Source organism: Saimiri boliviensis, chromosome 10 (genome assembly GCF_048565385.1).
Source record: "Saimiri boliviensis isolate mSaiBol1 chromosome 10, mSaiBol1.pri, whole genome shotgun sequence".
NCBI classification, from domain to species: Eukaryota; Metazoa; Chordata; class Mammalia; order Primates; family Cebidae; genus Saimiri; species Saimiri boliviensis.
In genome coordinates, this window is record NC_133458.1 from 90,446,497 (window position 1) to 90,473,115 (window position 26,619).

Below are 26,619 nucleotides of genomic sequence, written 5' to 3' on the forward strand. Positions count from 1 at the left end.
CACCATTAAAACCTTTTTTTAAACTTTAGGAGAAGCTGACTAGTTTGGCACAGAAATGGTTCCCTGAGCTGCCTCTGCTTCATCCTGAAATAGGATTGCTCAAATACATGGTAAACTTTGTTTCCCTTGTGAATTACTACTCTGCAGAGAGTATTGAAGTCATAATATTAAATTTGTGTCAATGTTAAACTTACAGTATCCTTTTAATAAAAATATTCCTGATGAATATTTTGTGGACCTCAGAACTTTTTCCCATGACTCTTTAATAGTTGCATGGTATGTATTTTTATGTTAATTTGCATTATCTGTTGTTCTGTTTTCCTCACCATATTCAGTACATTGCATGGCACTTGTATAAATTATAGGTATTTATTTTTTGAAATGACAAAATAAAATTTTAACTACTATTTCAAGACTTAGGAAAAAAACAAGATCTTGCTAGCCATGAGAGATTTAAGCACTGTGTGTGTGTGTGTGTGTGTGTGTGTGTGTGTGTGTTTATTTATTTGGAGACGGCGTCTTGTTCTGTTGCCCAGACTGGAGTGCAGTGGCGTGATGTTGGCTCACTGCAACCTCTGCCTCCCAGGTTTAAGCGATTTTTCTGCCACAGCCTCCTGAGTAGCTGGGATTACAGGCATGAGCCACCAGGCCCAGCTAATTTTTGTATTTTTAGTAGAGACAGGGTTTCACCATGTTGATCAGGCTGGTCTTGAACTCCTGACCTCATAATCTGCCCCCCTCGGCCTCCCAAAGTGCTGGGATTACAGGTGTGAGCCACTGCACCCAGCTGTACCATGTGTTTTTTAAGTTAAAGCAAGCTGGGAAAAAAATTCTAGAGAGGTTGGTTAAGGTAGAGAGATTGAGGTGAATATGGTTTTCTAGGCAGGCAGGATTCAAAAGCTGGAGATCAGCATATTATATAGGGGCCATATGGAGCGGTATTAGTAAACACTGGCTCTCAGGACAGAGTCTGTTAGTCCTGCATTTTATATTACCTTCTATGGTGAGGGCCTAGATGAAGTATATATTAATTAAGATTGTCATTAATTCCATTATAATGGCTTAAATATAGTACAGAGAGAGATATTTATATAGACATGTGAGTTTATTCTAAAAAATATTTAAGATTAAAGTTCCCTGAGTTAAATAGTTACTCTAAACTCTTTCCAGACCAGACTTTAAAATGATGTGAGTTTTTCCTTGCAACTGTTCTACTCTAGCTTCATGATTATATAACGCAGTATGGGCAAATGAGTATGTACTGCCACATAGGACTTGAAAAGTAATATTTTAAAATATGCTAATCTGTGTTATAGAAGATTATAAAAGATTTGACTCATGGCTTATAGAAGCCTTTAATGGCTTTCAGATGTTGAACTGTAATGTATGATTAGGAATTTTTTGTAGGTTGATTATGTATTATAGAATACTTAAATGTACTGACAAGACTTTAAAAATACCAGAAAACAATTCTACAGCACCTCTAAGACTGCACCACAGTAAAACTTAGCTTTATTTAAAATGTTGACAATCATATTTTAGTGTGACAAATTATTCCTTTTAAAAAGTAGGAGAAATACCTAGTAAAATTAGTTACTGAAAGCCATTTTCACTTTTGAGGACTCCAGATAGGGGTAGAGGTGTTAGAATTACTTCATGGTAGCCATAATTTTTGGATGAATCATTCCCATCTACAACTACATTTTTGTCATTATATTACCTTATTTATTTATTTACTTTTTAAATGTTTATTTCAATAGTTTTTGGGGTACAGGTGGTTTGTGGTTACATGGATAAGTTATTTAATGGTCATTTCTGAGATTTTAGTGCACCCATCACCTGAGCAGTGTATACTAACCCAATATGTAGTCCTTCATTCCTTAGCTCCCTTCCAATCTGTCGTTACTTTAGTATTTTTAGGAAACAAGTGGTTTTTCAAGTAAACATTAGGGCTCCTAGGAAGCATGTCTGGTTAATTCTAGTCATTTTCTGAATCTGTTCTAAAATTATAGTAGCAATTAAATTTATGGCCATTACACTTTGGGTAGGATGAGCATAAGAGGCAGGAACTGGAGGAAATACAAAATTATAAAGATTTTAATTTTATTGTTTTTTTGAGTACCATTGATGATGTTCAAGTCATTTAATAGCATGTAACTAATTATGTTGATGATATTTAAGTGCTGGGATTGTTTCGATTCTTCAACTGTAATAAAAACTTTTGCCTAGAACTCTGGTGGTCTCCTTACAATGAGCTTGGAACGAGATCTTCTTGATGCTGAGCCCATGAAGGAACTTAGCAGCAAGCGTCCTTTGGTATGCTCTGAGGTTAATGGGCAGATAATTCTGTTAAAGGTAAGCCGAACTTCTTCTTACTTGTGTGAGATTCAGCAGTATAAAGGATAGTGGTGCTGTTACTTTTTAAGAAAGAAGAAAACTCATTGTTAGTTTTCTGAATTTTCTATATACGTTGACTGGCATGATAATTTTGCTTCTAGTTTGGTTACCAGAACTAATTTTTAGTTTTAAAGTTTTCCTCATTTCCCTAAATAGAATATGTCCTTAATAGGATATACTTTCCTTTTTTTATTGGGTAAACTTATATCTTTTTAAAATTCTTGATTTTCTTACATTTCTCCTTGAAGTCTCAGCTACATTGTGAGTACAGTCTTATACTCCTTAATTTCTTCTTCTCATTGGTATGGGAAACTGTTAATAATGATAATAAGATAATTAATCTGGCCTTAGTGGCTGTACATTCTAGAATGTGTAGCAGGCTACAGGTACAATCACACTTTCCTTTTCCAAATCATAGCATTCAAAGAAGATAGAAAAGTACTTATAAAATTAAAAAATAAAATTAGATTGTATTTAACTTAAAATAATTTATTATGTTTAAATTGGAATGGTGTATAATTATAATGTTCAATGTTGGAATTACAAGTGCCTCTTTTGTTGGTATAAGGGCTATTCTGTGGATGTTGACACAGAAGCCAGGGTGATTGAGAGAGCAGCTGCCTATCATAGAGCTTGGAAAGAAGCTGAAGAAGAGTCAGGGTTACTACCGTTGATATTCCTGTTTTTATGTAAGGTAAAGTTCTTATGATAATCTCTTGCAGAAATCATTTTATGTAAGTTTAGCTCCGGATTTTAGAGCAACAGTTCATTAACTTTAACATAAACAAAAATTATTCTATAGAATCAATGTATGTTAAAAATATGTTGAAGAAGTTTTCACTTGGAGTCACATTCTCTGTTTTGCTTCTTAGTCTGATCCTATGGCTTATGTGATGGCCCCATACTACCCTAGGGCAAACCTGAGTGCCGTTCAAGCCATCATGCCTTTGAATTCAGAAGTAAGTATTAAATTCAGAAGTAAGCACTGTTTATTTCCATGGATGTATTAAATGAGAACATAACACCTAATATTTATTCAGAGAATACTACATGCTATATACTTTGTAAAATTTTAACTTGTGGTATTCTATTTAATTGTTGCATCAAACCTGTGATAGGAGTTACCGTATTATATGAATGAGAAAAAGGCTTAAAGTGATTGACTTGCACAGGGTCCCTTCTTAGCCAGAGGTAGAGTTAGGACTTGAAATTAAGTCTTTCTGGTTCCAAAGCCCAAGCTTATAACTAATAAGCTGTGCTGTATGTGAACTGCCTAATATAGCACTTAGTATTATAAGTGCTTAAGTGGCAGCTTTAATTTTTATCATTGTAAATTTAGGATTACTAATAACAGTAAAGGAGGCACTGATTCTTCTTATGGAGTAATACTGTTTCAGTCTCTTGTAGGTACTTTACATAGTTGGTATTTGTAATCCAAGTCTCCTTTGAGGCAATAGAACAGATGTTCCAAAACCCCAGGTCACAGACTAGTACCAGTCTGTGGCCTGTTAAGAAAAGGGCGGCACAGCAGGAGGTGAGTGGCAGGTGAGCAAGCATTACTGCCTGAGCGCCACTTCCTGTGAGATCAGTGGAGGCATTAGATTCTCACAGGAGCATAAACCCTATTATGAATTGTGCATGTGAGGGATCTAAGTTGCGCACTTCTTATGAGAATCTAATGCCTGTGATCTGAGGTGGAGCAGTTTGATCCCAAAACCAACCCCCCCATCTGTGGAAAAATTGTCTTTCATATAACCAGTCCTTGGTAGCAAAAAGGTATCTAATGCCTGTGATCTGAGGTGGAGCAGTTTGATCCCAAAACCAACCCCCCCATCTGTGGAAAAATTGTCTTTCATATAACCAGTCCTTGGTAGCAAAAAGGTATGATGTATTATTGTGCGTGCGTGCGCGCGCGCACACACACACACACACACACACGGTATCACCATTATATAATCAAGGCTTCATCTGGTCTTTAATTCTTTCTCTATGCTGTATTCTTATTAAAGGTTCATTTGGAGAAAACTTCACTCACTTCTAGAGCAGTCTTTTAATTAGAGAAAAGTTTCAAGATTTAAGTGATTTTGTGTGTACTTATCTATAGGAAGCTTTAAAGGTCATGAAAGGTGTTGCCCAGGGTCTGCATACATTGCATAAGGCTGACATAATTCATGGATCACTTCATCAGAACAATGTATTTGCTTTAAACCGTGAACAAGGAATTGTTGGAGATTTTGACTTCACCAAATCTGTGGTAAGATATCATGGTTTTACAAATAGGTTCTAGACTTTATTTAATATTATTAAGCAGTAGTTCAGCACTTATATATAATATGATTTATTATAGGATCTTTGATTTTAGTTAAACTGTGTTGTGTAGTATAAGCAACTGTTTGCTCTCAGCTAGGTGCTAGAAGAGTTTCTAAGTTCATTCATTGTGTATTTTAACCGTAAGTCTTATGAGCTACCTGACATTATATAGTCAGTGGCATTGACAACATTAATCATTTTATTATCATCAGGAAACATTTAATTGCTAGGAAACATGCAAGGAAACTAGGTGGCCATCTCCCAACCTCTCCACTGGTGTCCCTCCCTCTATAGATACACTTTAAATATAGATACTCTGCTATTTTTTGGTAATAATGTGCGTTTTTAGAAACCTGGAAACCTTGGACTTTTTAGTTTAAATTCTGATTCAACTCTAATGGCTGTTAATTTGGTGTTATATCATCTAAGAATAGGCAGTTTGTAGAGATAGCAAAGATAAGACAATTTAAGAGCATGTTGTGATTTTTTTGTTGTTGTTGTTATAATGGGTAGTCTCAAAATACTCATGATCATGAGGGAACAATACCCTATTCTAATTGAGAAATAAAAATTGTATGTATTTATCATATGCAACAAGATATTTTGAAGTATGTAGTCAATGTGGAGTAGCCAAATCAGCAGTTATTTTTCTAAAAGTAACAGCTTTACTGAGATACAATTCATGTAGTGTATACAATTCAGTAATGGTTATAGTACATTCACAAAGTTGTTCAGTGATAATCAGTATTGAATTCCAGGACACTTTTATCATTCTCAAAAAGAAAATCCATACTGATAAGCAGTCAAATTTCCCCCTTCTTCTCAAGCCTGGAAACCACTAATACATTTTCTGTCTCCATGGATTGCGTATTTTGAACATCTCATGTAAATAAAATTATATAATATGTGTCCTTTTATGCTAATTTCACTTAGCATATTGTTTTCAAAGTTCATTCACATTGTTGACTGCGTCAGAACGTCATTCCTTTTTATTGCCAAATTGTATTTCATTGTATGGATACACCACATTTTAAAAATATATTCAGTTGCTGAACATTTGAGTTGTTTATACTTTTTCGTTATATAAATAATACTGCTATGAGCATTAGCATACAGTTTTTTTTGTGTGGACATGTTTTCACATTTCTTTTGGGAGTCAGATTACTGGGTTATATTATTTGACTTTTTGAGGAGCCAAACTGTTTTCCAGAGTGGCTATCTCATTTTACATTCTTATCAGTAATGTATAGGGATTTCGTTTTCTCTGGATTCTTGCCAACATTTGTTATTATCTGAGCAATTTCCTTTGACTAGTATATGTTAGCAGTGCTTTTATACTTTGATCATCTGCAAATCGTAGGGTAATGCTACTGGAGTATATGTAGTCTTAATGGTTTTCATATGGTAGGACAGAAAGATAAGAAAATGAAACTGCAACTATAATCAAAAGTAGATTGGGATTTATACAGATTGATTTTCTGAAATATTTACTTTATTACATTAGTTTAAATGAAAATTAAGATATGCTAAGTAATATAACTGAATTATGAATTTTAAAAGATCTCAAACTTTAGGGATTCTGGTTAGTTTACCTTATACCATTTGCATAATTGTAGATATGACTAGTCCGGCAATTGTTCTTTTTAAATACATATTCATCACCTATTATTATTCCTCAAAACGTTGTTTTTGTTCTTCAATTAAAATATGTGTTCTGAAATATTGATCAAACCTTTTGCTACGTTTTCCATTCAGGTTTCAGATTGAAGTGTCCTTCAGGAAGATAAATTTGGAAAGTAGTCTGAGGTCAAGATCGTTGCTTCTCAGACCTTATAGTGCATATGACTCACCTGGTGATCATGTTAAAATGCAAATTAATATTCAGCATTGCTGCAGTGGATCATCTGCATTTCTAACAAGCTACCAGTTAATGCTGTAGCTCCTGGCCTTTGGACCATACTTTGAGAAGCAAGGATCAAAATCATAGCTAGAGAAAAGATAGCACTTAGTTAAGGTACATGATTGGTATCTCTGTAAGGTAGACATTATTTCCATTTTACAAATTAATTTAGGTTCAGAGAGGTTTACACCTACTATGTATCCATAAAAACTAAAAATAAATTTAAAAAATGGACAAAAAAGAGGTTAAATTCCAAGGTCACACAGCAAATGGGAGAGTGGGGCATTGTAACCAAGATCTGCCTGAATCTAGGGTTCATGCTGTTGTCACTGATCATCTTTGCATGTTAGAATTGATATATTTAGAGACTGGTCGGTAAGGAGGGAAAGTACATTGTAGCATTTCAGTTCTTAAAAGAAGTATTAGAATTTTCAGAATTAGAACATAGCACTGCCACTTACTTGCGTGGAATTTGTTTTTTAAAAAGTATCAAATGTTTAATCACAGACTCAGTGGTTATTAGTTTTAAATCTGTTCAAGTCTACAAGCTGTAAAAAAAGTTCTATAATTTATGAGATGATTTGAAGAGCAATTTATAATATCAAAAATTAGATAAAACTATTTGAAAGCAAGAGAATGAAATATTTAAAATGAATTTGGTTTTTTGTATTGATTAAATGGAGAGTACTTCACAGAAAGTCACCTCAACAGTGTCGTATCTAAAATATTTAAAATACTGTTTTTGCAGAATCAGCGAGCCTCAGTGAATATGATGGTTGGTGACTTGAGTTTGATGTCACCTGAGTTGAAAATGGGAAAACCTGCTTCTCCAAGTTCAGACTTATATGCTTATGGCTGCCTTTTATTATGGGTATGTTATTTTTTGTTGAAATAGATTTATACACACACACACACACACACACACACACTCACCTCCTCTCTCTCTCTCTCTCTCTGTGTCTGTCTCTTCAGTATATAAAGTGACAATTTTATAGTGATTCTCCTTAAAAATAAAAAGCAGTAGACTTTTAGTAGAACATTTTTTAAAGTTTTATCAAAAAAACTGTTGATACGCTTCCTTTTACCTATTGTGTACTTTCTACAAATTGGCTTGATATATATTTTGGGTATCATGTTTTTGTCTTAGTTTTGTTGAAGTCATGATTAACAGTGAAGATTATTTTGTCCTATATTAATCTGAAAGCAATTCATGCATATATGGAAAATAAATGTTAAATGAGCCTTGAGTATGTTCCTGCTTCCAGTGTAAACCAAATAGCTATTTCTCATTCATGGTTTAATAATTAAGAAGTTTGATGGAGCTAGAGGCCATTATCCTAAGTGAATTTACTCTGGATCAGAAAGCCAAATACTGCATGTTCTCGTAAGTGGGAAGTAAACACTGAGTACACATGGACACAAAGAAGGGACATTGGGGTCTACTTGAGAGTGGAGGTTGGGAGAAAGGTAGGGATTGAAAAACTACCTGTTAGGTATTAGGCTAACTACCTGGGTGACAAAATTATCTGTACACCAAACACCCATGACACACAATTTACCCGTGTAACAAACCTGCACATATACCCCTTGAACCGAAAATAAAAGTTGGAACACAAATAAAAAGCTTGTTCCATTTTGTACTGCTATTTTACATGGAGGAATAGAGAGTGCCTCTTCTTCTAAAGCCTTGAGTGTGTCCTGTGTCCCAGCTGCTCCAGTTGTGGCTAAAAGGGGCCAAGGTACAGCTCAGGTCATGGCTTCAGAGGGCACATGCCCCAAACCTTGCAGCTTCCATGTGGTGTTGAGCCTGTAGGTACACAGAAGTCAAGAACGGAGGGTGGGAGCTTCCACCTAGATTTCAGAGGAGGTATGGAAATGCCGCGTGTCAAGGACAGAAAGGTCCAGGTGGAGATAATTGAATTATGGAGTGGTTCTCCCGCACTGTTTTCATGACTTTAGCCCTATGCCTACATGTTTATTTAAAATTGTCTGGTTTCATAGAATCAGCACCCTCACGGAAATAAACTGGCATCCTTTTCATCAGTGCTTCGGCAGTCTATTTATTATTTTTATCAGAAGGGTGAAAGTATCAATATCAAATATTTTTTTGTTTCTGGGAAGATTCATAAGATATGTAAGTGTGGAAATAGCAGTTTTTATTCCACTTATTTCCTTTAAAACTATAGTAAATAGCTCCATGAGTAAATATATTTTGCTGATTTTCTGTTCTTCATTGTTGATTGTTAATTAAGGTCTTTTAAATACTTTATTTTTAAATTAACTGGTACAGTGGACTTTTTTGGTATACAGTCTACGTACTTTTAACACACCTATACATTAGTGTAATAACGATTGCCACAGTCAAGGTGCACAACAGTTCCATAACCCAGAAAATTCCTGTGTGCTGTCCCTTTGTAATCACAGCCTCCCCTAGCCCTTAACTGCTGGCAGCCATTGATCTTTTATCACTGTATTTTGTGCTTTTAAGAATGTCATATAAGTGGTATCATACAGTATATAACTTTATGAGACTAGCTTCTTTCATTCAGCATGTGAATCATCCTTTGTGATTCGTCTAAGTTGTCTAATGTAGTTTTTCTCTTTTTAGTTTCTGAGTAGTGTTCTGTTGTATGTATATACCAAGTTTATTTGTTCACCTGTTGCAGAACATTTGCATTGTCTCCAGTTTTTGGCTATTGTAGATAAAGCTACTGTGAACACGTGTATATAAGTTTTTATGTGAACATAAGTTTTATTTCTCTAGGGTAAATACCCAGGAGTGAAATTGCTGAGTCAGACTGTAATTGTATGTATTATTCTATAAGGAGCTGCCAAACTGTTTTCCAGAGTGGCTGTACTATTTTTTATTCCCACCTGCAATATATGAATATATTCACTTGTTCAGCATCATTGTCAGCACCTGGTATTGTGATTATCTTCTATTTTAGCCATTCTCATTGGTGTATGGTAGTGTTTCATTGTGGTTTTAATTTCTCTAATGGATAATGATGTTGAGCATCTTTTAGTCTGTTTATTATTGGCTTCCTGTATTTTCTTTGGTGAAGTGTCTGTTCAAGTCTTTTGCTTTTTTTTTAAATAGGATTTTTGTTTTCTTGCTATTGAATTTTGGGCATTCACAAATATATTCTAGATATGAGTTCTTTATCAGATGTTATTTGCAATGATTTTTTGTAGCCTGTAGCTTTTCTTTTCATTTTCTTAACAGTATCTTTTGCAGAGAAAAGGGTTTTAATTTTGAAGTTTAATTTATTATTGCTTTCCTTTTATGTATCATGCTTTTAATATTGTGTATAAGAGCTCTTTGCGTAACTCAAAGCCATGAATATTTTTTCTTACATTTTCTTCCAAAAGCTTTATAGTTGTATGGTTTACATTTACAGCTAGGATCTCTTTGAATTTAATTTTTGTGTATGGTGGGAAGTTTATGTCAATGTTCGTGTTTTTGCATGTGGATTTCCAGTTTTACAACAACATTTGTTTAAAAAACTGTTATTCTCTATTGAATTGTCTTTGTATTCTTGTGAAAAATAAATGGGCCATTTTGTATGAGTCTGTTTCTGGACTCTTTCTTTTGTTGATCTGTGTGTTGTTTACCAGTATGATACTGTCTTGATTATTGTATCCTTATACTGTGTCTTAAAATTGGGTAGTAACATTTTTTCTTTCAGATTTTAGCTACTCAGATATCTTTTGTAAATATATTTTATTTTATATTTTATATCTTATATCTTGTTTTATTTTATTGAGATGGAGTCTCACTCAGTTACCAGGCTGGTGTGCAGTGGTACTGTCTTGGCTCACTGCAACCTCTGCCTCTGGTTTCAAGTGATTCTCGTGCCTCAGCCTCCTAAGGAGCTGGGATTACAGGCACCCACTACCACACTTGGCTAATTTTTAAATTTTTGGTAGAGACGGAGTTTCACCATGTTGGCCAGGCTGGTCTTGAACTCCTGACCTCAAGTGATCCACTTGCCTTGGCCTCCCAAAGTGCTGGGATTACCAGGAGTGAGCCACCAGGCCTGGCTGCTTTTTCGTATATATTTTATAAACAGCTTGTCTGTGTGCACAGAAGCCCTGCTGTGATTTTGATGGGAATTGCGTTAAATCTGTAGATCAATCTGGGGAGAACTGACGTTTTAGAGAATTCACATCTTTACTACATTGAATCTTAATTTGTGAACTCTATTTAAATTTTCTCTGATTTCTTTCATCAACGTTTTGTTATTTTGAGCTTGCAGATGCTATACTTGTGTTGTTAGACTTACACCTAAGAATTTCATTTTTGGAAGCTATTGTGTTTTTAAAAATTTTTTTTAGTTGGTCAAATTCTTTTTTTAAAACAGTATTTTTACTGATAGTAAAGTTAGTTTAATACAAAAGGCTGTGTATATGGTAACCTTCCTCCTCAAAGAATTGGGGAATTTATTATGAAAGAACATAGTGTAAAATATATACACTATGGGCAAAAAGTCAAAGATCCAAGGGCTGTGTCTTAAAAAGGTAATATTAATGTATAATATTAATGTTTACTTTTTAAATTAATGGTTACCTTTTAAAATTAATGTTTAAGCTGAAACTATTATCAAAAGATCTTACTTACAAGGCCATGAAGAGATTACTGTCACTTTGTCTTTAAAAAAATTTTAGAAATAGCAATAAAAAAAAGTAATTATTTGATAGCAAAGCTGTAGAACTGACTAGAGATTTTGGGCATATCAAAGATACTGTGGTTTTAGATTATATTTCTTATGAGACCCAAATTAAATGAAGTGTTCTGAAGACTGCCTACAAAAAATTCAAAACAATGGACAATTCAAGTGTTGCTGGTTATCATTCTACATTCAGTAATAAAGTATATCTTTTTTAAAATGTTTATTTTAGGTTTTGGGGTACATTTGCAGGTTTGTTATTTAGGTAAACTTGTGCCACGGGGGTCTGTTGGACGGGTCATTTTGTACTCCATAGTTATTTTTCTACCTGCTCCCTCGTTCCACCCTCTGCCCCTAAGTAGCCCCAGTGTCTGTTGTTCTCTTCTTGTGTTCATGAGTTCTCAACATTTAGTGAGAACATTCAATATTTTGTTTTATGTATCTTTTAACTGACATATATGGAATGTAGTTTTATCATGACATCATTTGTATTAAATATTTTTAGGTTATTTTGAAAATCTTAAAGGCTTTTACTAGAAGCCAGTTTTTAAAAAGTAGAGCAATTCCGTTTGATGTAACATTGAAAAAGAATTGTGTTTTTGTCTCTGTTGAGGAGTAATATATATATATGTTTTTGTATTTTAAGAGATGGGGGTCTCACTGTACTGCTCAGGCTGGTCTCAAACTCCTGAGCTCAAGTGATTTTCCCACCTTGGCCTCCCAAAGTGCTGGGATTTGCCACATCAGGCCCCCTTTCCTTTCTTCAGATGATACATTTTCAGTGTTGCTTTCTCTAAAATACAGTTTTTTCCCTGCTTTATTTTTCTCTTATCATATTATACACTTACTTATCCTTATTATTGTCTGCTTCTGCCACTTGAGTGTAAGCATTTTGGGAGTAGCTTGTCTATCTTGTTTGCCATTGTATCTTTAAATGCCTTGAACTATGCCTGGTGCAAAGTGGACACTCAAGTATTAGTTGAATGAATGCTCAAATTTTAGCCACAGTTATGTGCTGAAGTATTAGACTTTAAAAAATAGTTCCATGTTTTTTTCCTGAGTTCATTTACCTCTTATTTATTGCCCCATATACATTTTATTCTTTAAAACCTTGCTTGAAGATTTTGTTACACCTCTTAATATATTCCTAGGAGATGTTAGTGGTCATATTGATCACCCAGTGAACTTGACTTTGCATTTTCTGGACCTCATTCATAACGTGAGACCCAAACCTTTATGTAATTTCATTTACTTTCCTGAACCAGGGAATCTCTACAATTTTTGTTTTGTGAATCTCTACAATTTTTGTTTTTCAAAAGTAGTAGAATGTAATACATTTATATTTTTCTCTGAACAGGACTTCCTGTCCTCTCATTTACTGTGTCTGCTATTCTTAAATCTCCAGTATTTATTTACTGTTTCTCTCTACTTCTAGTTCATCAGTAGCATTCCAGCTTTTGTCTTTGTTTACTCAGCCTTGGAGCCTGTCATATAATTCCCCGACCATGCCTTGTATTCCCATTTACTCCTGGTCTTCTGTTTAGCCTTTTTGGAAAAAACTTAATTCTAGATATGCCATGGCCTGCCATTTATGAGTAAAAAATTCTTCCCAATTTTTAAAATTATACTTTAAGTTCTGGGGTACATGGGTGGAATGTGCAGGTTTGTTACATAGGTGTACATGTGCCATGGTAGTTTGCTGCATCCATCACCACGCCATCTGTATTAGGTATTTCTGCTAAAGCTACCCCTCCCCTGCTATTCCTCCCCTAGTTCCCCACCCTACAACAGGCCCCGGTATGTGATGTTTCCCTTCCTGGGTTCGTGTGTTCTCATTGTTCAACACCCACTTATGAATGTGAACATGCCGTGTTATGTTTTCTTTTCTTGTGTCAGTTTACTGAGAATGATGGTTTCCAGTTTCATTCATGTCCCTGTAGAGGACATGAACTCATTCTTTTTTATGGCTGCATAGTATTCTATGGTGTATATGTGCCACATTTGCTTTATCCATTCTGTCATTGATAGGCATTTGTGTTGGTTCCAAGCCTTTGCAATTGTGAACAGTACTGCAGTAAACATACATATGCATGCGTCTTTGTAATAGAATGATTTATAATCCTTTGGGTATATACCCAAGAATGGGCTTGCTGGGGTAAATGATATTTCTAGTTCTAGACCCTTGAGGAATTGCTACACTGTCTTCCACAATGGTTGAACTAATTTACATTCCCATCAACAGGGGCAGAGCATTCCTATTTCTCTATATCTTCTCCAGCATCTGTTGTCTCCAGATTTTTTAATGATTGCTGTTCAAACTGGTGAGAGATGGTATCTCAGTGTGGTTTTGATTTGCATTTCTCTAATGACCAGTGATGATGAGCTTTTTTTCATATATTAGTTGGCTTCATAAATGTCTTTTTTTGAGAAGTGTCTGTTCATATCCTTTGCTCACTTTTTGATGGGGTTGTTTTTTTCTTGTAAATTTGTTTTAAGATTTTTGTAGATTCTGGATATTAGTCTTTTGTCAGATGGGTAGATTGCAAAAATTTTTTTCCCATACTGTTGGTTGCCAGTTCACTGTAATGATGGTTTCTTCTGCTGTGCAGAAGCTTTTTAGTTTAATTAGTTCCTGTTTGTCAATTTTGGCTTTTGTTGTCATTGCTTTCAGTGTTTTAGTTATGAAGTCCTTGCCCATGTCTATGTACTGAATGGTATTGCCTAGGTTTTCTTCTAGGCTTTTTATTAGGCCTTACGTTTAAATCTTTAATCCATCAGGAGTTAATTTTCGTATAAGGTGTATTTTCAGTTTCAGCTTTCTGCATATGGCTAGCCAGTTTTGTGAGCACTATTTAATAAAGAGAGAATCCTTTCCCCATTGCTTGTTTTAGTCAGGTTTGTCAAAGATCAGATGGTTGTAGTTGTGTGGCGTTCTTTTTGAGACCTCTGTTCTTTTCCATTGGTCTATGTCTCTGTTTTGGTACCAGTACCATGCTGTTTTGATTACTATAGCCTTGTGGTATAGTTTGAAGTAGTGTGATGCCTCCAGCTTTTTTTTTTTTTTTGCTTAGGATTGTCTTGGCTATGTGTGCTCTTTTTTGGCTCCATATGAAGTTTAAGATTTTTTTTTCCCAGTTCTGTAAAGAAAGTCAATGGTAGCTTGATGGAGATAGCATTGAATCTATATATAATTACTTTGGGCAGTGTGGTCATTTTCATGATATTAATTCTTCCTAACCATGAGCATGGGATGTTTTTCCATCTGTTTGTGTCCCTCTTATTTCCTTGATCAGTGGTTTGTGGTCCTCCTTGAAGAGGTCCTTTACATCCTTTGTTAGTTATATTCCTAGGTATTTTATTCTCTTTGTAGCACTGGTGAATGGGAATTTACTCATGATTTGACTCTGTCTGTTACTGGTGTAGAGGAATGCTTGTGATTTCTGCACATTGATTTTGTGTCCTGAGACTTTGCTGACGTTGCTTATCAGCTTAAGGAGATTTTGGGCTGAGATGATGGGGTCTTCTAAATATACAATCATGTTGTCTGCAAATAGAATTTCACTTCCTCTTTTCCTAATTGAATACCTTTTATCTTTTTCTTGCCTGATTGCCCAGGCCAGAATTTCTAATTCTGTGTTTATTAGGAGTGGTGAGAGGGGGCATCCTTGTCTTGTCCCGGTTTTCAAACGGAATGCTTCCAGTTTTTGCCCATTCAGTATGATACTGGCTGTGGGTTTTTCATAAATAGCTCTTAATATTTTGAGATATGTTCCATCGATACCTAGTTTAGAGAGTTTTTTTAAATTTAGCATAAAGGGCTGTTGAATTTTGTTGAAGGCCTTCTCTGCATTTATTGAGATAATATTTGGTTTTTGTCTTTGGTTCTGTTTATGTGATGAATTACATTTGTAGATTTGCATATTTTGTACCAGCCTTCTATCTCAGGGATGAAGCCAACTTGATTGTGATGGAGAAGCTTTTTTATGTGCTGTTGGATTCAGTTTGCCAGTATTAAGGATTTTCGCATCAATGTTCATCATGGATATTGGCCTGAAATTTTCTTTTTTAGTTGCGTCTCTGCCAGATTTTGGTATCAGGATGATGTTGGTCTCATAAAGTGAGTTAGGGAGGATTCCCTCTTTTTGTATTGTTTGTAATAGTTTCAGAAGGAATGGTACCAGCTCCTCTTTGTACCTTTGGTAGAATTCGACTGTGAAGCTGTCTGGTCCTGGACATTTTTTGGTTGGTTAGCTATTAATAGCTGCCTCAATTTCAGACCCTGTAATTGGCCTATTCAGGGATTCCGCTTCTTCCTGGTTTAGTCTTGGGAGGGTGTGAGTGTTCAGTAATTTATCTGTTTCTTCTAGATTTACTGGTTTAGTTGCATAGAGGTATTTGTAGTATTCTCTGATGGTAGTTTATATTTCTATAGGATTGGTGGTGATAATCGCCTTTATCATTTTTTATTGCATCTATTTGATTCTTCTCTCTTTTCTTCTTTATTAGTCTGGCTAGTGGTCTATTCGTTTTGTTGATTTTTTCAAAAAACCAGCTCCTTGAGTCATTGATTTTTTTTGAAGGGTTTTTTTGTGTCCCTGTTTCCTCAGTTCTGCTCTGATCTTATTTTTTTTTCTTGTCTTCTGCTAGCTTTTGCATTTGTTTGATCTTGTTCCTCTAGTTCTTTTACTTGTGATGTTGGGTGTTGATTTTAGATCTTTCCTTATTTCTCTTGTGGGCATTTAGTGCTATAAATTTCCCTCTCGACACTACTTTAAATGCGTCTCAGAGATTCTGGTACATTGTGTCTTCATTCCCATTGGTTTCAAAGAACGTCTTTATTTCTTCCTTCATTTCATTATTTATCCAGTAGTCATTCAGGAGCAGGTTCTTCATTTCCATGTAATTGTGCAGTTTTGAGTGAGTTTCTTAATCCTGAGTTCTAATTTGATTGTGCTGTGGTCTGAGAGACTATTTGTTATGATTTTCATTCTTTTGCATTTGCTGAGGAGTGTTTTACTTCCAATAATACAGTCAGTTTTGGAGTAAGTGTAGTGTGGTGCTGAGAAGAATTTATATTCTGTGGATTTGGGGTGGAAAGCTTTGTAGATGTCTATGATATCTGCTTGGTCCAGAGCTGAGTTCAAGTCCTGGATATCCTTGTTAATTTTCTGTCTTGCTGATCTAATATTGACAGTGGGGAGGTAGAGTCTCCTACTGTTATTGGGTGGGAGTCTAAGTCTCTTTGTAGGACATTAGGAACTTGCTTTATGTATCTGGGTGCATATAGATTTAGGATAGTTAGCTCTTCTTCTTGCATTGATCTCTTTACCATTATGTAATGCCCTTCTTTGTCTCTTTTGATCTTTTGTTGTTTTAAATCTGTTTTATCAGAGACTAGGATTGCAACCCCTGCTTTTTTTTTTTTTTTTTGCTGTCCATTTGGCTTGGTATATCTTATGCCACACCTTTTGAGCCTTTGTGTGTCTTTAAGTGTGAGGTGGGTCTCCTGAATACAGCACACCATTGGGTCTTGACTCTTCATCCAATTTGCCAGTCTGTGTCTTTTGATTGGGGTATTTAGCCTGTTTACATTTAAGGTTAATATTGTTCTGTGTGAATTTGATCCTGCCATTTTGATGCTTACTGGCTGTTTTGCCCATTAGTTGATGCTGTTTCTTCATAGTGTTGATGGCCTTTACAATTTGTTATGTTTTTGTAGGGGCTGGTACTGGTTGTTCCTTTCCATATTTAGTGCTTCCTTCAGGAGCTCTTGTAAGGCAGGCCTGGTGGTGAGAAAATCTCTCAGTAGTTGCTTTTCTCTAAAGTATTTTATTTTTCCTTCACTTATGAAGCTTAGTTTTTCTGGATATGAAATTCTAGGTTGAAAATTCTTTTCTTTTTTCTTTTTTTCTACAGTTAGAGATTTATTTCTTTTTAAATATCAAATTAAAGAGAAATTCCAATGCCAGCAAGTTGTGACTGAAATAACTATCTAGATATTCTTTCTTGGCCAAATGCTTGGAAGGGATTACTACTGACTTTTTTTTTTTTTTTTTGGTGCTGTTGTATCTTTCTTTTTTAAAAAATTTATTTATTTTACTTTAGATGCATACTGTATCTGGCATTTCTCCCCATGTTATCCCTCCCCACCCTTCCCTCCCTCCCCACTCCCCGCTGTCTCTCCCCTCCCCCACCAAACTGTCCCCAGTGTGTGATGCTCCTCTCCCTTAGTCCACATGTTCTCGTTCAACACCCACCTATGAATGAGAACATATGGTGTTTGGCTTTCTGTTCTTGTGTCAGTTTGCTGAGAATGATGGTTTCCAGATTCTTCCAAGTCCCTACAAAGGACACAAACTCACCGTTTTTTATGGCTGCATAGTATTCCATGGTGTATATGCACCACTTTTTCTTTGTTCAGTCTGTTATTGATGGGCATTTGGGTTGGTTCCAAGTCTTTGCTATTGTACACAGGGCTGCAGTGAACATACGTGTGCAAGTGTCTTTATAGTAGAATGATTTATAGTCCTTTGGGTATATACCCAGTAATGGAATTGCTGGGTCAAATGGAATTTCTATTTCTAGATCCTTGAGAAATCACCACACTGTCTTCCACAATGGTTGAACTAATTTACACTCCCATAAACAGTGTAAAAGTGTTCCTATTTCTCCACATCCTCTCCAGCATCTGTTGTCTCCAGATTTTTTAATGATCGCCATTCTAACTGGCATGAGATGATATCTCAATGTGGTTTTGATTTTCATTTCTCTAATGACCAGTGATGATGAGCATTTTTTCATGTTTGTTGGCTTGATATATGTCTTCTTTTGAAAAGTGTCTGTTTATATCCTTTGCCCACTTTTGAATGGGTTTTTTTTTCTTGTAAATCTGTTTTAGTTCTTTGTAGATTCTGGATATTAGCCCTTTGTCAGATGGGTAGATTGCAAAAATTTTTTCCCATTCTTTTGGTTGCTGATTCACTCTAATGACTGTTTCTTTTGCCGTGCAGAAGCTGTGGAGTTTGATTAGGTCCCATTTGTCTATTTTGGCTTTTGTTGCCAGTGGTTTTGGTGTTTTGGTCATGAAGTTCTTGCCTACACCTATGTCCTGAATGGTTTTGCCTAGATTTTCTTCTAGGGTTTTTATGGTGTTAGGTCTTATGTTTAAGTCTTTAATCCATCTGGAGTTAATTTTAGTGTAAAGTGTCAGGAATGGGTCCAGTTTCTGCTTTCTGCACATTGCTAGTCAGTTTTCCCAACACCATTTATGAAACGTTGAGTCCTTTCCCCATTGCTTGTTTTTGCTGGGTTTGTCAAAGATCAGATGGTTGTAGATGTGTCGTGTTTCTTCTGGGGTCTCTGTTCTGTTCCATTGATCTGTGTCTCTGTTTTAGTACCAGTACCAGGCTGTTTTGATTACTGTAGCCTTGCAGTATAGTTTGAAGTCTGGCAGTGTGATGCCTCTGGCTTTGTTCTTTTTGCTTAGGATTGTCTTGGCTATGCAGGGTCTTTTACGATTCCATATGAAGTTTAAAGTGGTTTTTTCCAGTTTTGTGAAGAGGGTCATTGGTAGCTTGATGGGGATAGTGTTGAATCTATAGATTACTGGCCGGATGTGGTGGCTCATGCCGGTAATCCAGGCACTTTGGAGGATCACCTGAGTTTGGGAGTTCAAGATCAGCCTGACCAACATGGTGAAACCCTGTCTTTAAAAAAAAAAAATAGATTACTTTGGGCAGTATGGCCATTTTCACGATATTGATTCTTCCTAACCATGAGCATGGAATGTTTCTCCATTTGTTTGTGTCCTCTCTTATTTTCTTGAGCAATGGTTTGTAGTTCTTGAAGAGGTCCTTTACATCCTTTGTTAGTTGTATTCCAAGGCATTTTATTCTTTTTGTAGCAATTGTGAATGGGATTTTGCTCTTGATTTGGCTCTCTGTTTGTCTGTTGTTGGTATATAGGAATGCTTATGATTTCTGCATGTTGATTTTGTATCTGGAGAATTTGCTGATGTTCCTTATCAGTTTGAGAAGATTTTAGGCTGAGACCATGGGGTCTTCTAGATATATGATCATGTCATCTGCAAATAGAGACAGTTTGACTTCCTCCTTTCCTAATTGATTATCCTTTATTTCTTTTTCTTGCCTGATAGCTCTGGCTAGGGCTTCCAATACTATATTAGAAGAGAGGCCATCCTTGTCTAGTGCCTGATTTCAAAGGGAATTCTTCCAGCTTTTACCCATTCAGTATGATATTGGCTATAGGTTTGTCATATATAGCTTTTATCGTTTTATGATACATTTTGTCCATACCTAGTTTATTGAGAGTTTTTAGTATGAAGTGCTGTTGAATTTTATCAAAGGCCTTCTCTGCATCTATTGAGATAATCATGTGGTTTTTATCTTTGGTTCCATTTATGTGATGGATTACATTTATGGATTTGCGTATGTTGAACCAGCCTTGTATCCCTGGGATTAAGGCTACTTGGTCGTGATGGATAAGCTTCTTGATATGCTATTGCAATCTGCTTGCCTGTCTTTTATTGAAAATTTTTGTGTCGATGTTCATCATGGGTGTTGGCCTGAAGTTTTCTTTTTCTGTTGAGTCTCTGCCTGGTTTTGATATCAGGATGATGTTGGTCTCATAAAATGAGTTAGGGAGGATTCCCTCCTTTTGTATTGCTTGATACAGTTTCAGAAGGAATGGAGCCAGCTCCTCTTTGTACATCTAGTAGAGTCTGGCTGTGAACCCATCTGGACCTGGATTTTTTTTGGTTGGTTGGTAGGCTATTGATGGCTACCTCTACTTCAGCCCTTGTTATTGGTCTATTCAGGTTTTCAACTTCTTCCTGGTTTAGTCTTGGTAGAGTACAGGTGTCTAGGAATTTATCTATTTCTTCCTGGTTTACTGGTTTATGTGAGTAGAGCTGTTTGTAATCTCTGATGGTAGTTTGTATTTTTGTGGGATCAGTGGTGATATCCCCTTTATCATTTTTTATTGCATCTATTTGATTCTTCTCCCTTTTCTTTTTTATTAATCTGGCTAGTGGTCTGTTTATTTTGTTGATCTTTTCAAAAATCCAGCTCCTGGATTTATTGATTTTTTTGAAGGGTTTTTGGTGCCTCTATCTCCTTCAGTTCTGCTCTGATTTTAGTTATTTCTTGTCTTCTGCTAGCTTTTGAGTTTTTTTAAATGTTGCTCTTCTAGCTCTTTCAATTTTGACGATAGGGTATCGATTTTAGATCTTTTCTCTCTTCTCTGGTGGGCATTTATTGCTATAAATTTCCCTCTCGACACTGCTTTAAAGGTGTCCCCAGAGATTCTGGTAAGTTGTGTCTTCATTCTGGTTGGTTTTGAATAACATCTTTATTTCTGCCTTCATTTCATTGTTTATCAAGTCGACACTCAGAAGGAAATTGTTCATTTTCCAAGTGTTTGTGTAGGTTTGAGTGTGTTTCTTAACCCTGAGTTCTAGTCTTATTGTGCTGTGGTCTGATAGACTGTTCGTTATGATTTCTGTTCTTTTCCATTTGCTGAGGAGTGATTTGCTTCCAATGATGTGGTCAGTTTTAGAGTAAGTGAAATGTGGTGCTGAGAAAAATGTATATTCTGTGGAATATACATTTGGGTGGAGTGTTCTGTATAAGTCTACTAGGTTCACTTGATCCAGCTCTGCATTCAAGTCCTGGATATCCTTATTAATTTTCTGTCTCATTGATCTGTCTAATATTGACAGTGGAGTGTTGAAGTCTCCCACTATTATTGTGTGGAAGTCTAAACCTTGTTTTAGGTTGTTAAGAACTTGCTTTATGTGTCTGGGTGCTCCTGTGATAGGGGCGTATATATTTAGGATAGTTGGCTTTTCCTGTTGGATTGATCCTTTTACCATTAGGTAGCATCCTTCTTTGTCTCTTTTGATCTTTGTTGGTTTGAAGTCCATTTTATCAGAGATTAGGATTGCAACCCCTCCTTTTTTTTGTTCTCCATTTGCTTGGTAAATCTTCTTCTATCCCTTTATTTTGAGTCTGTGTGTGTCTTTGTATGTAAAATGGGTTTCATTAATACAGTGCACCCATGGGTTCTGACTTTTTATCCAGTTTGCCAGTGTCTTCTGCTTGGGGCGTTTAGGCCGTTTACATTCAATGTTAATATTGTTATGTGTAAATTTGATCCTGCCATTTTGTTACTGGCTGGTTTTCTTTCCCATTAGTTGACTCATTTTCTTCACTGCATTTTTGGTCTTTGCCAAATGGTTTGCTTTGCAGTGACTGGTATTTGTTCCTTTCTGTGCTTAGTGTTTCTTTCAGGAGCTCTTGTTGAGCAGGTCTGCTGGTGACAACATCTGTCAGTAATTGCTTGTCTGTAAAGGATTTTATTTCTCCTTCACTTACGAAGCTTAGTTTGGCTGGATATTAGATTCTGGGTTGAATGTTCTTTTCTTTAAGGATGTTGAATATTGGCCCCCACTCTCTTCTGGCTTGTAGGGTTTCTGCTGAGAGATCTGATGTGAGTCTGATTGGCTTACCTCTGTGGGTGACCTGACCTTTCTCTCCAGCTGCCCTTAGCATTTTTTCCTTTATGTCAACCCTGATGAATCTGACAATTATATGCCTTGGGGTTGCTCTTCTTGAGGAATATCTTTGTGGAGTTCTCTGTATTTCTTAAATTTGAAATTTGGACTGCCTTGCTAGCCTTGGGAAGTTCTCCTGGATAATATCCTGGAGTGTGTTTTCCAGCTTGGATTCATTCTCCCCATCCTATTCAGGTACACTGATCAAACATAGGTTAGGTCTTTTCACATAATCCCATATTTCTTGGAGGCTTTGTTCATTTCTTTTCACTCTTTTTTTCTCTTGTATTGCCTTCTCTTTTTATTTCATTGAGTTGATCTTCAGTCTCTGATATTCTTTCTTCTGCTTGATTGTTTCAGCTTTTAAGACTTGTGTTTGCTTCACATAGTTCTCGTGCTGTGTTTTAAACTCCATCAAGTCATTTTATGTTTTTCTCTAAGCTGGTTATTCTAGTTAGCATTTCGTCTAACCTTTTTTCAAGGTTTTTGGTTTCTTTGCATTGAGTTAGAATGTGTTCCTTTAGCTCAGAAAAGTTTGTTATTATCCACCTTCTGAAGCCTATTTCTGTCAGTTTGTTGCACTCCTTGGTCAAGTTGTGATCCTCTGTTTTTGAGGAGTTGTGATCACTTGAAGGAGAAGAGGTGTTCTGGTCTTTGATGATTTAATCTTTTTTACACTGTTTTTCCCCCATCTTTGTGGATTTACCTGGCTGTGGTGTCAGGGAGCTGCTTGACGAGGTCGCTTGTCTGTCTGTGGAGACGCTACTGGGTTTCTAGGGACTTCTTCAGGTTACTAGGGAAGCTTCCTGTGTTTTTTTTAAATTATACTGGGAGTTTAGGCCTGCCTCTTCCGCAGACCTGTAGGTGCTGCTGGGTTGTCAAGAACGCTGTCCCATTGCTACTTGCTACGTAGGCTTCCTGTGTTTTTTCTTAAAACATGTAGCCCAGTCCCACCTGTCTAGTGGTGGCTTGTGCCCTTCCTCCACTGGGCTGGGTCATTCAGGGTTCATTCATCTCAGACTGTGGCACTGGCTGCACAACCCATTAGAGTCAGAGCTTCAGCCCTCTGGGGTTTGTGGAGGAGGGTAGGGACCCGCCCAGCAGCACCCAGCTGTCTCCCCCTTTAAGCTTCCTCTCTCTCCAGTCATGGAGTAGGGGCCCACCCAGCTGCTCCCACTTACAGCTCCCTCTCTCTCCAAGCAGGGGAAAGGTACTCAGTTCACAGGCTCTTATTCAACTCCATGTTTGTAATTCCCGGCGCTTGACTGGCAAAGATCCCCTGTTCTGTGTATTGCTAAGGCTTTCGGGGAAGCGCTGTATCTGGACTGGAGCGCCAGACGGGGATGCTCTAACTTGCCAGGTCAGATGCACTTTCTCTGTGAAGCAGCACACCTTCCTGCCTTGGTCTGCCCTGAGTGGGCTTTGCTCATCATTGGACTAGACCCATTGAAATGCACCTGGTACCTCGGTTGGAGCTAGGAGATCTCTGGATTTCTGCATCTTTCTCACTGGGTGTTGTGCACTGGAGTTGTGTCTAATCAACCATCTTGGATCTATATCCAAAAATTCTTTTCTTTAAGGATGTGGAATATTGGCCTCCACTCTCTTCTGGCTTGTAGGGTTTCTGCTGAGAGGTTCACTGTGAGTCTAATGGGCTTTCCTTTGTGCGTAACCCGATGTTTCTTTCTGGCTGGCCTTAGAATTTTTTTCTTCATTTCAATCCTGGTGAATCTGACGGTTATGTGTCTTGGGGTTGTTCTTCTCGAGGAATATCTTTATGGTGGTCTCTGAATTTCCTGAATTTGAACGTTGGCCTGCCTTACTAGGTTGGGGAAGTTCTTCTGAGTAGTATCCTGAAGAGTATTCTCCAACTTGGTTTCATTCTACCTGTTGCTTTCAGGTACACTGATCAAATGTAGATTTGTTTTTTTTACATAATCCCATATTTCTTGGAGGCTTTGTTCATGTCTCATTTTAAAAACATTTGATTTCCATGTGTGAATAACTTTTATAAAGACATTGAATTTTATTTATTTATTTATTTTTACAGATTGTGACCAAGCATATTTGTTTTTATTCTTTATTGTTTAATTTTTTTGGTGATGGGGTTTTACTCTGTCACCTGTCACCTGGGCTGGAGTGCAGTGGCACTATATGGCTCATTGCAGCCTCAATCCCTTGGTCTCAAGTGATCTTCCTGCCTCAGCCTCCTCAGTATAGCTGGGAATACAGGTATGCATGCTGACTCTTTTTTTTCTTTTTTCTTTTTTTTTTTGTAGAGATAGGGTTTCACCATATTGCCCAGCTTGATTTCAAACTCCTGGGCTCAAGCAATTCGTCTGCCTTTGTCTCCCAAAATGTTGAGACTTACAGGCACGAGCCATCATGCCCAGCCCATATTTGTTAATTTTTTTTTTTTTTGAGATGGAATTTCGCTCTTGTTACCCAGGCTGGAGTGCAATGGCGCGATCTCGGCTCACCACAACCTCCGCCTCCTGGGTTCAGGCAATTCTCCTGCCTCAGCCTCCTGAGTAGCTGGGATTACAGGCAGGCGCCACCATGCCCAGCTAATTTTTTGTATTTTTGGTAGAGACGGGGTTTCACCGTGTTGACCAGGATGGTCTCTATCTCCTGACCTCGTGATCCACCCGCCTCTGTCTCCCAAAGTGATGGGATTACAGGCTTGAGCCACCGCGCCTGGCCCATATTTGTTAATTTAATGACATTATTATGTCTGTCTGTTTATTTAAGATGGGAGTCTTGCTCTGTCACCGAGTCTGGAGTGCAGTGGCGTGATCTTGGCTCATTGCAACTTCTGCCTCCTAGGTTCGAGTGATTCTTTTGCCTCAGCCTCCTGAGTAGCTGGGACTACTGGCATGTGCCCTAACGCTTGGCTAATTTTTATATTTTTAGTAGAACGGGGTTTTACCATGTTGGTCAGGCTGGTCTTGAACTCTTGACCTTGTGATCTGCCTGCCTTGGCCTCCCAAAGTGCTGGGATTACAGGTGTGAGCCACCTTGCCTGGCTATTATGTCTATTTATAACATGGTGGTAACATCTTCCCTAGGTGAGAGCACTTCGAACATGTTTGGAACAAAGTGCTTTAGAAACTTTTATCTCATTACATCCTCCTAACAAGCCCATTATTATCCAAAGTGTAGATATGAGAATTTTGTGTGTCAGAAAGGAAGTACGTATGTGATGTCCCATTTCAGAATTTTAGAGTCTTGAGGCTCCGTGTAAGACCACCTTCTGCCTTCACATCACATATTATTAAGCTTTGAAGACAGTCATCATGGAAGCCAGTGATGAACAGTTGATGAAGGAACTCAGGACTTTGAAATGTTACCTATTAGCATATGTCATGGCATTGACCAGTATGAAGTCTTTTGTATCATATTATTCCCCTTTTAGGCATCTTTAGGCTTATCTCCTATGGGATGTTTAGTAAAAAGCCCTCTGCTTAGAAAGTCTTTCATGGATGTTTTTAATACTTTTGTTTCGAATACAGGTATAAGTTTCTTACCTGATGCCTGGTTTTGATGCTTAATCCAAAAATAACAGAGAATGGGAAAGTAATATTCCATATGCTGTCCGTCCTTGAGGACCAGCTCATGTGACTTGTGATGAGTTCCCCCACTGTCTTTGAACCTTAGCGGTGCCTTTCAAGGATATGCCAACTAAGAGAAATGAAGAAGGAATATGAGTAGCAGCTCCCTAAAATCTAGAGGTTTTATGATTCTAACATCACAATGAAGCAGAGTGGAGAATAGAGCTCGTTATTGTAGAGTTGGATGTAGGAGGATTAAGAGATATAGGCTGGATGGGCTCACTAATCTCTCTAGTGCCCTTCCCTGTACAGGAATTTCATGTATTAATAATTCTGAAACTGCTTTGAGAACCAATCCAGAACCTTAGACTGGTTGTTCCTTTCTTAGAGGATTCAAATGCAGATACCATTGTGGAGGTCACCTCTCAAGGTTTTTTTTTTTCTTTAAAGATAGTCTATCCATATTTTTATTCTTCTTCTTATTTTTTAAATTTCTGATGTTTCAGCATTTCTCCTTTTATCATTTTTTATCCTTATAACTTCTTTTGCCCATTCTTTTAAGGTAAGTCTATTGGTGACAAATTTTTAGTTTCCTTTGTCTGAGAGCGTCTTGATTTCACTTTCGTTTCTGAAGGATATTTTCACTGGGAATAGAATTCTGGATTGGTAGTTGTTTTAGCATTTGGAAAGTATTATGCTGCTTTCTACAGGCCTCCATGGTGTTTCTGATGAGAAATTCACGGTCATTTGAGTAATTTCCTTTATAGGTAATGTTAAACTTCTGTAACTGCTTAAAAGAATTTTCTTTTCTTTAGTTTTAAGTTTGATTATGGTATGTAGTGGCTTGTGTTTCTTTAAGTTTATGGTATTTGGGGTTTTCTCAGCTTCTTCAGCCTGTGGGTTTATGTTTTTCACCAAATGTGGGAAATTCAGCAATTATTTATTCAAGTGAATTTTTAGCCCCATACCCTTTCTCCTCTTTTTCTAGGATTCTGATGATACAGATTTTCTCTTTTGATATTGTCTCATAGGTTCTTGGGGCTCTGTTCATCAGGTTTTTTTTTTTTCTTTCTTTCTTTTTTTTTTGTAGTGGTAGTGGTTCAAATTGGATATTTTCTATTTTTTTCATCTTCAAATTCATCAGTGCTTTCATGTCATCTTTATTTTGCAATTTGGTATACTTAATGAGTTTAAAAATTTTTGGTTACTGTTTTTTTG

General features: G+C 36.8%; 1 protein-coding gene across 2 annotated transcripts in view; it reads left to right on the plus strand.

Annotated features, from left to right (window-relative positions):
• Positions 1-26,619, plus strand: part of STK31 (serine/threonine kinase 31) — a 492,334-nt gene that overhangs the window by 88,798 nt on the left and 376,917 nt on the right. For both annotated transcript variants that reach the window (XR_012512174.1, XM_074379615.1), the window contains 6 exons: positions 30-110; positions 2,230-2,355; positions 2,966-3,091; positions 3,270-3,356; positions 4,502-4,651; positions 7,356-7,478. Coding sequence is in view for 1 of the 2 variants with exons in the window: in XM_074379615.1 (XP_074235716.1) it covers positions 30-110; positions 2,230-2,355; positions 2,966-3,091; positions 3,270-3,356; positions 4,502-4,651; positions 7,356-7,478 (693 nt within the window). In the remaining variant the exon portion in view is untranslated. The remainder of the gene's footprint in view (positions 1-29; positions 111-2,229; positions 2,356-2,965; positions 3,092-3,269; positions 3,357-4,501; positions 4,652-7,355; positions 7,479-26,619) is intronic.